This window comes from Hyperolius riggenbachi, chromosome 6 (genome assembly GCF_040937935.1).
Source record: "Hyperolius riggenbachi isolate aHypRig1 chromosome 6, aHypRig1.pri, whole genome shotgun sequence".
In the NCBI taxonomy this organism is placed as follows: Eukaryota; Metazoa; Chordata; class Amphibia; order Anura; family Hyperoliidae; genus Hyperolius; species Hyperolius riggenbachi.
The window spans coordinates 170,548,456-170,565,374 of NC_090651.1; the positions used below are offsets into that span (position 1 = coordinate 170,548,456).

The 16,919-nt window shown below is 42.1% G+C and overlaps 1 protein-coding gene across 1 annotated transcript in view; it reads left to right on the plus strand.

Annotated features, from left to right (window-relative positions):
* Window positions 1–16,919, plus strand: part of EP300 (E1A binding protein p300) — a 264,101-nt gene that overhangs the window by 141,284 nt on the left and 105,898 nt on the right. The window contains exons 11-12 of the mRNA XM_068242112.1: window positions 5,516–5,593; window positions 15,789–15,901. Of these exons, the coding sequence (XP_068098213.1) occupies window positions 5,516–5,593; window positions 15,789–15,901 (191 nt within the window). The remainder of the gene's footprint in view (window positions 1–5,515; window positions 5,594–15,788; window positions 15,902–16,919) is intronic.

The window sequence follows — 16,919 nt, forward strand, 5'->3', positions numbered from 1 at the left end:
GCAAGATGCTGCACACACAGATGCTGTACAGACACAAAAGATCAGTATCTGCAAAAGATCTGTTCCTGCCAAAAATCCATTCCTGCAAATTGCAATGATAGTCTATGAGATCTGCAGATCATCATACACACATGATTTAACTGACATTCATCTGCAGATCAAGCAATCATCCGCAGATCTGAAAATCCATCCTGGTGGATCTGATCTGCAGATGAATGTCAGTTAAATCATGTGTGTATGATGATCTGCAGATCTCATAGACTATCATTGCAATTTGCAGGAATGGATTTTTGGCAGGAACAGATCTTTTGCAGCTACTGATCTTTTGAGTGTGTGCAGCATGTTTGTGTGCAGCATCTTGCAAAGATTTTTTTTCTGATGGGGAGTTCAGCTCCATAGAATAGACTGTGTAGGTATGGCTCTCATACTACATGGAAGGGGGTAAAATTGGTCTGTGATCTTTCATTTTCAAAAGACTATGGTCTGATGTGTGTATGTGGCCTTAGAGTAAACCTAGCAATAACAACAATATTCTCACTAAATAACCTGTTTTATCAATGTTAAGTAGGTACAATATATAAATCAAAAAGAGCTACGGGATATCAACCTCAACATTTAATATACATCTCACCTTATAAATATACACTAATGAGCAAAAAAAGGAAGTTTTAAAGGAGCTTCAATCCATTCCTGATATTATAATCAAGCGTAGTGACAAGGGAGGCAACGTAGTCATTATGACTAAGGAAAATTATGAAAAAGAGGCATTGCGCCTTTTAGGAGATACTTCAACTTATGAAAAGGTTAGAGTTAATCCCTTCCCTGCTTTGGTTGAAAAGATCAACCAAAAGCTACAATGGGGTTTCCTGGAGGGGCACATTTTGGAGAGAGAATTAAAGTACTTACAGATTAAGGAGTATACTGTTCCAACATTTTATTTTTTACCAAAAACACATAAAAATCTTGAATGCCCCCCAGGGCGCCCCATTATTTCGGGAAATGTTGGTCCCCTTGAGAGTTTGGCAGGTTTTGTGGACTGGAAAATCAAAGCTATAGTGAGAGGCCTACCATCATTTGTGATGGACACCAGGGATGCACTGGCAGGCATTGATGGAGTACATGTGGAGAGGGACTGGCTTTTAGTGGGATTAGATGTGGAGGCGTTATTCACATCAATACCCAATGATAAAGGCTTAGAAGCTTTGGATCATTTTTTGAATATTTATTTTTGCAATTATGAGGGCCAGTCAGAATTTATTTCAGATTGCATGAGGTTGATTTTGGAGAACAATTTTTTTGAGTTTTCAGGTACCACATACAGACAGAAGAGGGAGCGGCGTGCTCTCCGGCCTACGCGTGCCTTCACCTAGGTTATTGGGAGCAGGAGGTAGTGCGGGCAATGCGTGGGTATGGGGAGCACGTCGCTCTCTGGCTACGGTATGTGGATGACATACTAATGCTCTGAAAGGGTACAGAAGATGAGTTAATAAATTTTGTGGATGCCCTTAATCCTAACAATTGCAACATTTTTGTTACATTTTCATGCAGCAAGGATTCAATCTCTTTTTTGGATTTGAACATCAGAAAAGAAGGGGAAACCCTGACCACGTCCACTTTCAGGAAACCCACTGCTGGTAATACCCTTTTGTCGGCAGCCAGCTCTCACCTGCCCAAAAGTGGGCAGTACCAACTGGTCAATTTTTGCGATTACGTAGAAACTGTAATAAAGTTGAAGATTTTAAAAGAGAAGCGGGTGAGTTGAGGGCGAGGCTGCTGGCAAGGGGGTATCCAAATAGAATTATCATTACGGCATATCATAGAGCATTAGCTCGGAATAGAAAAGAATTGTTAGCTGGGAGAGATAAACTGCCTGCCGTCTCGGAGAACGCAGAAATGCCCATTTCTAGAATTGTAACTACTTATGGGGCACATTTTGGTGATCTAAAATCCGTACTATCTAGGCATTGGCATCTTCTGACTAGGGATCCATTTATTCACAAGATAGTGGGTGATTACCCACATATGGCTGCTAAGCGCAGCACAAACTTGGGCGATTTGCTCATGCATAGTGAATTTAATTGTGATATAAATGTAAAACCTAATAGAAGAAAGGGGATGTATACATGTGGAGGATGTGAAATGTGTAGATTTGTTCAAACAGGAAATGTTTTTTACAACCATGATAGATCAGTCGTTTTTTATAAACTATTTTATCAACTGTGCAACCGAGAAAGTTATATACCAAATCCGGTGTCCATGTGACTTAATGTATATTGGTAAGACATACCGTCCCTTAAATGCAAGGATTGGGGAGCATGTATCTAATATCAAAAGTAATACAATTGACAGGAAAAAACTGAATCCAATGGCTTTGCACTTTAAGACTGCACACAATGCAGATCCTAGAGGTTTAAAAGTGATGGTGATACATAAGCTTAATATAAGCTCAAGAAGAGGTGATTATGATAAGCAGCTTCTCAGAAAAGAATCATCTTGGATTTATCAATGTGGGAGTTTACACCCGCAGGGTTTAAATAAAGATCTGAACATCAAAGCTTTCTTATGAATGGTCTTTCGCATCTCAATTGAAAACGAAACCATGACACTGCGCTACATTGTTTTAAACTTTTACATTCATCTGCATATACTCGCCCCGTTGGAGTATAAGAAGGGGGCGTGTGAAGCGGATAGTACGTCACGTCTGAGGAAGTCCAATGGACGAAACGCGTCACGTGGTTGTGACGTCCTAGAGTGGGCGGAGTTGGTCTCCCCGTGCCTCCATACTCTTCGCTTAGCAATCATCTTCCGCAACGATCCGCGGGGATTCAGAACGGCTGCAGTTGGCAATATGCGCCTGGATAGAAACATCCACTGCACTCTGGAGGACCCGGTTCCGTGAGTTATAAGTGCAGCTTCATGCCTTGTGTCAATAAATACTCCATGCACAAGTATTCACGTGGCAACCTGTATCCATCTTACATGATTTGAAAATCAATGGCTTTGCGAATGCTGGTTTGAGAGGTTTGGCATTGAAGTTATATGTCAGTAATGAGTATGTATGTGCATACCGCATACAGGCGTGCTAATAAGCACACGGGGTTGACCTATATTTCCTATACTACTTCTGGATGTCTGACTTGTCACCATATCTGAAGTCTGGGCCTGAAGAGAATTTTTATTGCAATTATTACAGCTGTGGATATACTGGATAGGAGTGCACTCCAAGGATTCATGGTTTTTTGCAATACTCCGCTTTAGGTGGTTGACTATACGTCATTTTTATGGGGGGGTTTTATATATGTGGTTGTAACTGTTTTTGATACTGCAATTTAATAAATGGAATAGCAATTAAGTATAATTTCAGGCTCCCTTAACCCCTTTTTTTGCTCATTAGGTACAATATATGTTTGACACTTGAATGTCATCATTATACAAAGAATGTTACTATTATATTAAAAACACATGTTAAATAATGTTGTATGTACAAAACTTTGTCTTATGTCATGTCATTAATTTGATTGTATGTTCATTTAATAGAAAAATTTTCAATGAAAAACTATTGAGATTGGTTTCTAAAGGTACTCCTAGGACGTTGGGCCCCTTATGCTGGGCATACATGAGTCGACCCGGCGGCTCGATTAGCAGCCGGATCGCCGCCGCCGTCCGGATCGATTCCCGCTTGTCCCCGCGGGTGCTCCTTATCGTCCGCCTGTGGGGATCTAGCGGGGAATCTATCCGGCGGGTCATCGGACCTGTCGGATATTATCAATCGAGCCATGAGCGGCTCGATTGATAAGGGAAAAACGAGCAGTCTTTGCCCAGCATTAGCGCTCCTAGGCTGCAATAAAGTTTCACATGTGGTATCGCCGTCTCAGGAGAAGTAGTATGTGTTTTGGGGTGTATTTTTTACACATACCCATGCTGGGTGGGAGAAGTAAATGGACAATTGTGTGTAGTAAAAAAAAAAAAAATCTAATTTACAGAGATATTTCTCACATCCAGCATGGTTATGTGTAAAAATACACCCTAAAACACATTATACTATTTCTCCTGAGTACGGCAATACCACGTGTGACACTTTTGCAGCCTAGGTGCGCTAATGGGCCCAAAGTCCTATGGGCAACTAGGCTTTACAGGGGTGCTTACAATTTAGCACCCCCAAAATGCCAGTACAGTAAACACACCCCACAAATGACCCCATTTTGGAAAGTAGACACTTCAAAGTATTCAGAAAGAAAAAAAAAAAAAAAAAGAGAAAGGAAGGGGAAAAAAAAAAAGAAAAAAAAAAAAAAGTATTCAGAGAGGGGCATGGTGAATCAGTGGCAGATTTCATTTTTTTTTTCAGTGGCATTTTCCACTAACTTTTGACAAAAAATAAAATCTTCTATAAACTCACCATGCCTCTTAGTGAATACTTTGGGATGTCTTCTTTCCAAAATGGGGTCATTTGGGGGGTATTTATACTGTCCTGGAATTTTAGCACCTCATGAAACATGACAGGTGCTCAGAAAAGTCAGAGATGCTTCAAAATGGGAAAATTCACTTTTTGCACCATAACTTGTAAAAGCTATAACTTTTACCCAAACCAATAAATATACACTTATTTTTTTTTAATCAAAGACATGTAGCACAATAAATTTGGACAAAAATGTATATAGAAATTTGACTTTATTTGAAAAATGTCAGCACAGAAAGTTAAAAAATCTTTTTTTTTTTTTTTTTTTTTTTTTTGACAAAATTCATGTCTTTTTTGATGAATATATTAAAAACTAAAAATCACAGCAGCAATTAAATAGCACCAAAAGAAAGCTGTATTAGTGACAAGAAAAGGAGGTAAAATTCATTTATAGTAGGTTGTATGACCAAGCAATAAACCGTTAAAGCCGCAGTGGTCTGAATGGAAAAAGTTTCTGGTTCTTAAAGGGTACCTGAAGCGAGGAAAATTATTTAAAATAAACACATGACATAGCTGCAAATGAATATTATATACTAACCTCACTGTCAGTTCCTCTCAGGAGCTCACAATTTTCTTCTTACAGTGATCACTTCTAGTTCTGACAATATTTTGTCAGAACTGAAATATACCAGTTGCTGTCAGTTATATTTCAGCAGCTTTCAGTTAAAGCTGAATGTGCAAGGTAATGTCCATGTTTCCCTATGGCTGAAGTGGGTGATATTACAGTTTAACAGTGTACTGACCAGGAAGCTTGTTAGAGGGTAATGGTCATTTTTAAAATGGAGGACGGAGAATTCCCTTGATCACAGTGGACAAATGGGACGCAGGAGAGGAGAAAGATTGAGTAGTAAACTACACAGGAGGTAGCTGTATATGGTTATTTTGACTTTTTATTTTCAGTTCAGGTTCTCTTTAAGGGGTTTTATGACTGCAGTCCTTAAGTGGTTAAATTGGGTGCAAACACCACAATTGAATGGCCAGTTTTACCACTTCCATGTAGTATGGGGGCCAACAGATTTGTCTCTTAGTAACTGTTTTCCATTTTTTCGTCTTGTTTAGATGGTCCAGTCCCAGATCCAAACATGATGCGAACTGCCATTCCAAACCAAATGATGAATACTATGTCAAACCAACCAGGTAGGACATTGTGTGGAGACCTGATTGGTCTAATTGCTGCTTCAATAGGACTTGTATACAACTCAATAGTAAATCTTCCAGCATGAGATCTGTGCAATTTTTAAAGAGAACCCGAGGTGTGTTTAAAGAATGTTATCTGCATACAGAGGCTGGATCTGCCTATACAGCCCAGCCTCTGTTGCTATCCCAAACCCCACTAAGGTCCCCCTGCACTCTGCAATCCCTCATAAATCACAGCCATGCTGTGAGGCTCTGTTTACATCTGTAATGTCAGTCTCAGCTGCTCCCCCGCCTCCTGCATAGCTCCGGTCCCTGCCCCCGTCCCTTCCCTCCAATCAGCAGGGAGGGAAGGGATGCAGGTGGGGACTGGAGTTCTGCAGGAGGCGGGGAGAGCAGCAGACTGACACTATAGAGATAAACACAGCCAGCTCTGACAAGCTGTTTGTCAGCAGCGTGGCTGTGATTTATGAGGGATTGCAGAGTGCAGGGGGACCTTAGGGGGGTTTGGGATAGCAACAGAGGCTGGGCTGTATAGGCAGATCCAGCCTCTGTATGCAGATAACATTCTTTAAACCCACCTCGGGTTCTCTTTAAGGGCTAGAACACTAACTGCTCAAGCAGCTGTTGTATTTTTTATACTTTTGGCAGGCAACATTTCTCTGTAGGGTGGGTTTTCTTATGTCTGCATCATCTAGTGCTGAGCCACACTACAGGGCGCTTCTCAGTTTTCTTTCTAAAGCCCGATTTTTATTTTTTTATTTTTTTTTATTTTTTAAATCTCGATCAAGCCTATTTTGCCAGCAATTTCAATGCAAGTCAGGATCATGCTTTATAAATGAACTGATCGAACGGCTCTCTGTGGTGTGGTTTGTGCTGGGGATTACATAAGGTTTTTGGCAGATTTACTGGCCGATGGGTTTTCTGATCGATTTTCATTCCCTTCTATGAGAAAATCGATCAGAAAAAGGATCAAAACTTGATTGGAGTTGTTGGAAATTATCTATCCAGCCATCAATCTACCAAAAAACGTATTGTGTATTCCCAGCATTAGCCCCAACATACAGTACACGCTTGACTTCTATCAGTCACAATTTAGAGTCTAAACTGCCTAGTGCTGGCATAATTTTGCAGTTAAAGCTGCAGCTAATGAATCATGTTGGATTAGTATTTTTTTATTTTTGGAGAAAGCGTGGGGGGATTGGTTGCAAGTTTATATTGCTATCCATAGAAATTATCCTTAACGTGTATCTCAGACGAGTGGTTGCAAAACATTTTATACTTACCTGTGGCTTCCTCCAGCCCCATTCAGACCATTAGCTCCTTTGCAGTCTCCATTTGACGCTCTGATCGTCTGCTAGCAATACTAGTATGTCTGGTCATTTGCGCTCTGTTGCACATGCGCGGTCCCGTCACACTCCCATGGCCAGCAGCGTTCTGCACCTGCACAGTAGTACCGTGCAGGTGCAGAACGTTTCCGGCCACAGGAGCGCAATGGGGCCAGGCCGCGCATGAGTGGCTGCAACTGACCAGAAGTACCGGGATGGCTAGCTGACGATCGGAGCAGCTCAGGGAGCTATCAGGGGAGCCTACGGGCCTGAAGGAAGGCCCAGGTAAGTTTAAATATTTTGTATCCACTAGTCAGGTTTCCTTTTGCCTGGTACACACAATGCAATTTTCTGTCAGATTGACAGTTGAATCAATTATTTCTTACAGGTCCGATCATTTTTCTGATCAATTTTGTTTAGAAGTGATTGGAAAATTGATCGGAAATCAGATCAGACCTGTTGGAAACGATGTGACCGTCAATCTGACCGAAAATTGCATTGTGTGTACTAGGCATTTAAGTCTGAGGTAAGTGTCCTCCAGGTAGAGGTCCAAGTGCCAGAATTTTGCTGCTTCTCCTTGTTTCAATAACATCTAGAAGTAAGAACCAAAGTAATTGTGTCCCATTTTTTACTTGTGTACAGCAGGACTTGGATAATCTCCCTAGGTGCAGCGATCAAGTGTGATAAGCTGGGCAGCTCTGTATCCACTGTAGTACAAAGTTAAAAAGTGCTTTCAGCTATTGTGTAAATATGGCAAAGGGCCCTATCCAGGGCAGGTCTCACCTCCTTAACCTCTAGCTGACCGCGTCACGCCGATGGGCGTGGCAGCCCCAGGACCACCTAACACCGATTGGCGTAAAGTCCTGGGACTGTGTTTTGCCAGAGATCGCGCGCATGCTATGCGCGCTTCTCCTGCTTGGTGGGCGGAGCGGAGCTCCGCCTTCAGTCTCGGAGCGGCGATTATTGCTCAGAAGACTTAGACGGCAAAACCGCCATCTAATTACTGGTACAGCGCTGCGATCTACTGCAGCTCTGTACTGGGGACAGCCGTGTGACCTGCTGTCCCCTCCAGAGGCACAGGGGTGATTGGCTGGCGGGGGGAGAACAAGAAATATAAAAAAAAAAACACTCTTATTGGAAAAAACAACAAACAAAAATAAACAAACAGCTGGAGGGCGATCAGACCCCACCAACAGAGAGCTCTGATGGTGGGGAGAAGGGGGGGGGGAATCACTTGTGTGCTGTGTCGTGTGGCCCTGCAGCTTGGCCTTAAAGCTGCAATGGCCAATTTCTAAAAAAATAGCCTGGTCTTTAGGGGGGTTTAACCACTTCACAACTGAGCGGTTTTACCCCTTGAGCACCAGAGCATTTTTCACCTTTCAGCGCTCCTTCCATTCATTCGTCTATAACTTTATCATTACTTATCACAATGAAATTAACTATATCTTGTTTTTTTCACCACCATTTAGGCTTTCTTTAGGTGGGACATTATGCCAAGAATTATTTTATTCTAATGTGTTTTAATGGGAAAATAGGAAAAAATGTGGGAACATTTTTTATTTTTCGGCCTTTATAGTTTTTAAATAATGCATGCTACTGTAATTAAAACCTATGAAATTTATTTGCCCATTTGTCCCAGTTATAAAACCGTTTAAATTTTGTCCCTATCACAATGTTAGGCGCCAATATTTTATTTGGAAATAAAGGTACATTTTTTTCAGTTTTGCGTCCATCCCTAATTACAAGCCCATAGTTTATAAAGTAACAGTGTTATACCTTCTTGACATAAATATTTAAAAAGTTCAGTCCCTAGGGTAACTATTTATGTATTCTTTTTAATAGTAATTTTTTTTTTTTTTTAATTACAAAAAAAAATTATAATTGGGGAGTGTGGGAGGTAATGAGTGCATTTTTAGTGTATAACTTATGTACTTGTATATAAAAAATGCTTTAGGGTGTAGTTTTACTATTTGGCCACAAGATGGCCACAGTAACTTTTTGTTTATGCGTCCTGAAGGACGCTCGCAGGAAGGGTTATGAGGCTCAGAAACTTTTTTTTTTTTTTCCTTCACAATGATCGCGCTGCTTCTCGTAGAAGCAGGTGATCATTGCGGGGGCTTGGATCAACGAACAGGAATGGTTTTTCCCGTTCATTGATCTCCGGGCAAGCGGGCAGCGGCGAGCACGAGCGTGGGGGAGCGAGCGGGAGCGCGGACAGCGGTGGGAGCGGTGTCAGGTGCAGATTTCTCCGTCCCTTGGTGGTAACAGGGTGGAAAAAGGGACGGAGAAATCCGCACCGCTGGGGGTAAAACTGGTTAATACGGCAGTCCTCAAGTGGTTAAGATGTGACTGTGCTTGGATAATAGCCTGTAATAGCATTTGTTCCACTTGGTAGCCGGGGACCAGGCTCTCAGGCTGCAGCTGTGGACATGCTTTCCTTTGGCAGCAGTGGTGATGGTATCCCCAGTGTGTATTCCAGGCTTGCAGGGAGGCCCCAATGGTGAGCAGTACGCTCTACTCAGTGGTCACTAGCACACAGAGTATGGAAGCTGTAAAACCGCAGGGAGCGATAGCTGCTGAATGAGGACACTGCACTGCCGCTAGGTTTGCAGGCAGCATACAGCATATGCTATGGTCAGTGCAGATTCGTAGGTAAAGTAATTAGCTTATATTCACAGACAACGTTTCACGGAGGTCCTCCCTCCTTTCATCAGGTCTTATGCTGGAAATGAACGGCTCGATTTTGAGCCATTAAGATGGCTCGATAATTTCCGACATGTCCGATTTCTCATTGAAGTGAATTGAAAAAAGATAAGAAAAAACGAGCAGAATCGAATAAGCAAAACAATCGGGTGCTGAATTGAGCTCCAGAATTGACCCGTGTATTCCCAGCATAACAAAGCATTCACAAGAAGTGGCATTTATACTGACAAACTATGTATAATTTAGCTATGTAGCCAATCACCATTCATTAGGCGCAGTCATTAAGCTCATTATCGAATTGAATATTAAATAAGGGGACGGTGTCAATAAGTTCATCATCTGATTGAATATTAACCTATTTTGGTTCCTGGACGTAGTTTCTACGTCCAGGAACCATGCGCGCTACCGCGCGCCCCCGCGGCCGATCGTGCGCGTGCAAGCGCACTCCCGGCCGTGGATTCGGTAGCAAAGGAATCAATCTATCGGGCTATGGAGCCCGATCATTGATTCCTCTCCCCCGCTGCAAAAGCGACAGCTTCTCTCGGAAGCTGAGCTTTTTCTGGCCGTCTTCTTCCTGATGCGTCACTCTAAGCGCGTGCTACGCTTAGAGTGACGTCATGTAAACAAACTCATGGCCGCCATCTTGTGGCCAAAAAGTAATACTACACCTGAAAAAAACAAACAGAATTAACACACATTTACATTATAAATCTATTGTTTACCTCCCACCCTCCCAAAAGTACCCAAATAAAATGTTTAGTATAGAAAAAAAAAACCATTAGAATAAAAAAAAAAAATGTAAATATTTACCTAAGGGTCTAAACTTTTTAAATATCAATGTAAAGATGAAATATTTCTATTTTTTTTTTATTTTAAACTTGTTAATAGTGATAGATGCAAAATGGAAAAAATGCACCTTTATTTCCAAATAAAATATTGTCGCCATACATTGTGATAGGGACATAATTTTAACGGTGTAATAACCGGGACATATGGACAAATACAATACGCGAGTTTTTAATTATGGAGGCATGTATTATTTTAAAACTATAATGGCTGAAAACTGAGAAATAATGAATTTTTCCATTTTTTTCTTATTCTTCCTGTTAAAATGCATTTACAGTAAAGAGGCTCTTAGCAAAATGTACCCCCCAAAGAAAGCCTAATTGGTGGCGGAAAAAACAAGATATAGATCCGTGCATTGTGATAAGTAGTGATAAAGTTATAGGCTAATGAATGGGAGGTGAACATTTCTCACGTGAAAACGACGGAACCTGAATGGGTTAAATAAAGGAATGAATTAGGAAAGTGTTGTTGAAAGAATTCTAATAATGGGTGGGGACATGCGAAGCTAAAAGCTAGTATAGCAAGCATTTAGCTAATGTTTTAGGGGCTATAATCCTTTATAAAAGATTGACCTACAATTAAAACCACTATTCATAGTTCCAATTATGTGATTGGAAAAAGTCTCCCTAAGGTGACCCTAATCGGAAAGAACAAGAGGCTATAAAAAAAAAATTTGTACTTATTCTTATGGTGTCAATTGATTAGCAATGCCCACATAATTATAGCATTGGATGTAACGCCAACAGTAAATATACATATTTAAAAAAAAAGTATATTGATATAAAGTGCCATGTACATCAGTGATGATCACAATTTTGCGCACATTTTGCTACTATGCCTCTATACGTAACCACAAATCGTTAATTCATTCGAGTTGGTATAATCATTCGCAATCGCACACGAATCCACGCGCAATCCCATTTTTTACTTGTGCAGCTGCTTGAGCTTTTGGTTTAAAGGACACCTGTAACAAGAGGCAGGGGATCAGCAGGATAGCCAGGCAACTAGTATTGTTTAAAAGGAAATAAATATGATCAACTTGTGTTGATAAATCTGCCCCAGTGTCTTGTACATGTCTGATAAAATCCTGTATTTAATTATTCTTGTCATATGCAGCAAACACGGTCCTGGGTCTGCCGCACTGCTCACGCCAATTGCCGTGGAGTAGTTGGCAAGAGGCTAAATATGAGAAAAAAAAAGTATTCTGGTTCAGCATTCATCACAGATTTTGGGAAGGCAAAAGAAAATAATTATCTTGTGCTTGTTTGGACTTCCCCCGACCCGCACCTGCAACTCACTACCTGCAACTCATGACCCGACCCGCACCCGCAGCTCGAATCAATTCAAATCAATAGTTATCAAGCCGGGACCCGTCGAGCGAGCAGGGATGCTGGCCAGAGCGGAAGGGAGCGACGATCTCTGGGGGAACGTTAGGAAGGCTATTTCACCGCCCTCTTCTTTCCCTCAGACCACCGCTGCCAATAGTGGTCAGGAGCCAATCGAGATGGCTCCTGATCACTGAGGGGACATATCAACTGTCAGATCTCCCCTCTTGGGTGCGCAGGATCGCATCGGGAGCGGAAATGTCAGGTGGCGTAAATCGTACACCGCATCAGTTAGGCAGCCACAAGTGCGGCATAGGATTTACTACACACGGTCCCCACAAGGTTAAGCAATACTAGTTGCATGGCTGTCCTGCTGATCCTCTGCTTCTAATCCTTTTAGCCATAGACCCTGAACATGCATGCAGATCCGATGTTTTTGACATTTTCAAATTTGACAAGATTAGCTGCATGCTTGTTTCTAGTGTGATTCAGACATTACTGCAGCAAAACAGATTAGCAGGGCTGCCAGACAACCAGTATTGTTTAAAAGGAAATAAATATGGCAGCCTCCATATTCTGCTCACCACAGTTGTCTTTTAACCACCCTGGCGTTCTGATTAAATCGCCAGGGTGGCTGCGGGAGGGTTTTTTTTAAATAAAAAAAAAACTATTTCATGCAGCCAACTGAAAGTTGGCTGCATGAAAGCCCACTAGAGGGCGCTCCGGAGGCGATCTTCCGATCGCCTCCGGCGCCCATAATAAACAAGGAAGGCCGCAATGAGCGGCCTTCCTTGTTTTGCTTATATCGTCGCCATAGCGACGAGCGGAGTGACGTCATCGACGTCAGCCGACGTCCTGACGTCAGCCGCCTCCGATCCAGCCCTTAGCGCTGGCCGGAACTTTTTGTTCCGGCTGCGCAGGGCTCAGGCGGCTAGGGGGGCCCTCTTTCGCCGCTGCTCGCGGCGAATCGCCGCAGAGCGGCGGCGATCAGGCAGCACACGCGGCTGGCAAAGTGCCGGCTGCGTGTGCTGCTTTTTATTTGATAAAAATCGGCCCAGCAGGGCCTGAGCGGCGACCTCCGGCGGTGTTGGACGAGCTGAGCTCGTCCAGACCGCTCAGGTGGTTAAGTCCAATCTTCCCAGTAACATGTTTAAGGCCTCTTTCACATTGGGACGTTGCGTTTGATGCAGCGTTAGTCGCGCAACGTGCCCCTAACGCAGCGCATCTAGGTTATGAAATTGGACGTTATTTTGCACTGCGTTGTCTCTCGGTGTGCCGTTTTTGTCGCTTACTGCTCATGCGGTACATTTTTTTAACTAAAAAAAAAAACCTTACTGAGCATGTGCAACACACAACGCAGCAAATGTATTGCTAAAACGCACAGCATGCAGCACTTTCTAAATATTGTTCCTTTAAGATGCTGCGCTCACATGTACTTGAAATCTTCTTAAAGTTGTGTCACTCAAATGAAAGAGAAAAATAAACCATAGCGTAATACTGTATTATAACAGTGCCGCATCCCTCACACCCAGTGCCAGGAATTGATAGTGAAATCTACCCAAGTATCCACCATCCACCAGGTCACACAGGTCCTCACCATATGCTGTAGCTGCCAGCCACAGACAGCAAAAATAGCACCTCCACAACTCTCCAGACCATGTGCGTTCCCTCAAACTTAGCACCACCACCAGCATACGTGGCCTCTCACCTTCTATTTTGCTGCCCAGATTATAAGACAGCAACTGCACTCAAACGCCCAGCGGGTCTTTCTCAGCCAGCCTCAAATGGATAACTCTGTAGGAACAGAAGCTTCACATCAGCCTAATAACTCACCATCTGTTGCTATATATTTATAGATGACCCACAGATCATGACAGCAAAATGGCAAAGCGACCAAGTATTAAAGATGTTAGTTTTTTACTTGTATCCACGTAATGCTGCGTACCATTGTTGTCCTTGTGGTAAATTCAATACTTCTGGCGCATAGCATCACACCACGGTAGGTATACCCTTTAAAGAGACACTTAGCTGCTTGTAACCGTTCTCAAGAGTTGGTCAGGACCATGCACTTGTAACCTACCAAATGAACAAGTCTGAGGCTCCCTTTGCCATATCGACTTGTTCATTTGGAGGCTCCCTTTGCCATATCGACTTGTTCATTTGGTAGGTTACAAGTGCATGGTCCTGACCAACTCTTGAGAACGGTTACAAGCAGCTAAGTGTCTCTTTAAAGGGTATACCTACCGTGGTGTGATGCTATGCGCCAGAAGTATTGAATTTACCACAAGGACAACAATGGTACGCAGCATTACGTGGATACAAGTAAAAAACTAACATCTTTAATACTTGGTCGCTTTGCCATTTTGCTGTCATGATCTGTGGGTCATCTATAAATATATAGCAACAGATGGTGAGTTATTAGGCTGATGTGAAGCTTCTGTTCCTACGGAGTTATCCATTTGAGGCTGGCTGAGAAAGACCCGCTGGGCGTTTGAGTGCAGTTGCTGTCTTATAATCTGGGCAGCAAAATAGAAGGTGAGAGGCCACGTATGCTGGTGGTGGTGCTAAGTTTGAGGGAACGCACATGGTCTGGAGAGTTGTGGAGGTGCTATTTTTGCTGTCTGTGGCTGGCAGCTACAGCATATGGTGAGGACCTGTGTGACCTGGTGGATGGTGGATACTTGGGTAGATTTCACTATCAATTCCTGGCACTGGGTGTGAGGGATGCGGCACTGTTATAATACAGTATTACGCTATGGTTTATTTTTCTCTTTCGTTTGAGTGACACAACTTAAAGAAGATTTCAAGTACATGTGAGCGCAGCATCTTAAAGGAACACTGTTATACACATCTGATGCTTGATGATTGGTGCAGCGATCCATGGACACGTAATTTAGTCTTTGGACTCTAAAAGGACTTTATAACATTGAATGCTTTTTGGGTTTTTTATATGCGAAGTATTGTTTATATTGCATAAGTGAGCGCACGAGACATAGATTAAGTTATACTTTCTAAATATTGCTACACGTTACACACAACGTGTGCACTGTGGATGTCGCACAGACTTTGTATTGCTGTGCGTTAGTCTGCGTTATAAAATTTTCTAACGTACGACTTAAACGTCCCACTGTGAAAGAGGCCTTAGTTGATGTACTCCTGACCTCTTTGTGTAGCTGGGCAAGAAGTGAGGTGCATAACAGTCCTGTTTCTTCCCTAGAAACAGGTAGCAAACAAATATTTGAGTAAGACCACGTTGAAACTGTAGCTGGGCAGGTGAAGACTGTGTTTTTGGCTCCCCACCTAATGTTAGGGACTTTACTCTGAAAGTTACTGTGTCCACCAGTACACTGAAGCGGAATTTGAAATGTTCCCCTTCCCCATCTATCAATTGTGTTTTGTCACTGATTTGAAATGTGTGTGAAATTTGGTATGCTGAAGGCTGTGTACTTGTGGTGGTTGTGACTCAATTAGGAATGGTAAGTGAGATGCAAAGAATTCTGATTTGATGCAGTTATGCAAATTTTATATTTTAACTTTAGCTTGAATGTGGATTTCACCTTGGTGAATTGGTCTATTTTCAAGCTGCATAAACGTGAATACAGAATTTGCATAACTCCAACTCAGACTTATTTGCATCTCATTGGCCATCCCTATGCAGTTGCCTGCAGTTATCTTATTTACTACACTTACTTGGGACATAGCAGATTATAGAGATGGTTGCAGAAAGACATGCAAATTAGTCCTTGAGTGTTTGAAGTTGCATGGATGCATTTACAGCATGAGGGTTTTGTTTTTTTTGGTTGCCTTTAATTATTCTAAGTGAAATTTTACTGTGCTTCTCAGTAGGAGACCAGGCAGCAAATTGGTACAGAAATGTAATTATCACCAGAAGCAAATTACCTGTTTTATGCTAGCTTTGTTCTTTTGATCATTCATTTCTTTTTGTAGGATGTAATATGTAAGAAGGTTAATCGCTGGTTTTGTATTTTGAAATAGGAATGAACCAGTTTGGGCAGACCAGCATGCCCATGCAGTCATTGTTACAAAGGCAACAAAGGCAACAGGCACCAGTTTCCCAACACCCGGGGCAGACTGCACCCATGAATCAGGTAACAAACTCACATTGCAGATTACAAATTGAATGCCGAGAAAATATGAATAAGCCCAACAAAAAGTAGTCTCAGGAAAGTGCACTTAGGCCCTGTTCAGACTATGTGCGTTCCTAGCTGTTTTTCCAAAACGCGTACATAGTTACAATGTTATTTGGGTTGAAAAAAGACATATGTCCATCGAGTTCAACCAGAGAACACTCGCCTGCTCCCTCACATATCCCTGTTGATCCAGAGGAAGACGAAAAACCCTTACAAGGCATGGTCCAATTAGCCCCAAAAGGGAAAAAATTCCTTCCCGACTCCAGATGGCAATCGGATAAAATCCCTGGATCAGCATCATTAGGCATTACCTAGTAATTGTAGCCATAGATGTCTTTCAACGCAAGGAAAGCATCTAAGCCCCCTTTAAATGCAGGTATAGAGTTTGCCATAACTACTTCCTGTGGCAATGCATTCCACATCTTAATCACTCTTACTGTAAAGAACACTTTCCTAAATAAATGGCTAAAACCTTTTTCCTCCATGCACAGATCATGTCCTCTAGTCCTTTGAGAAGGCCTAGGGACAAAAAGCTCCTCCGCCAAGCTATTATATTGCCCTCTGATGTATTTATACATGTTAATTAGATCCTCTCTAAGGCGTCTTTTCTCTAGACTAAATAAACCCAGTTTATCTAACCTTTCTTGGTAAATGAATCCTACCATCCCACGTATCAATTTTGTTGCTTGTCTCTGCACCTGCTCTAAAACTGCAATATCTTTCCTGTAATGTGGTGCCCAGAACTGAATTCCATATTCCAGATGTGGCCTTACTAGAGAGTTAAACGGGCAATATTATGCTAGCATCTCGAGTTTTTATTTCCCTTTTAATGCATCCCAAAATTTGATTAGCTTTAGCTGCAGCATTGACTGCGATTATTTAACTTGTTGTCGATGAGTACTCCTAAGTCCTTCTTCAAGTTTGATGTTCCCAACTCTATCCTATTTTTTTTGTATGGTGCTAGACCATTGGTACG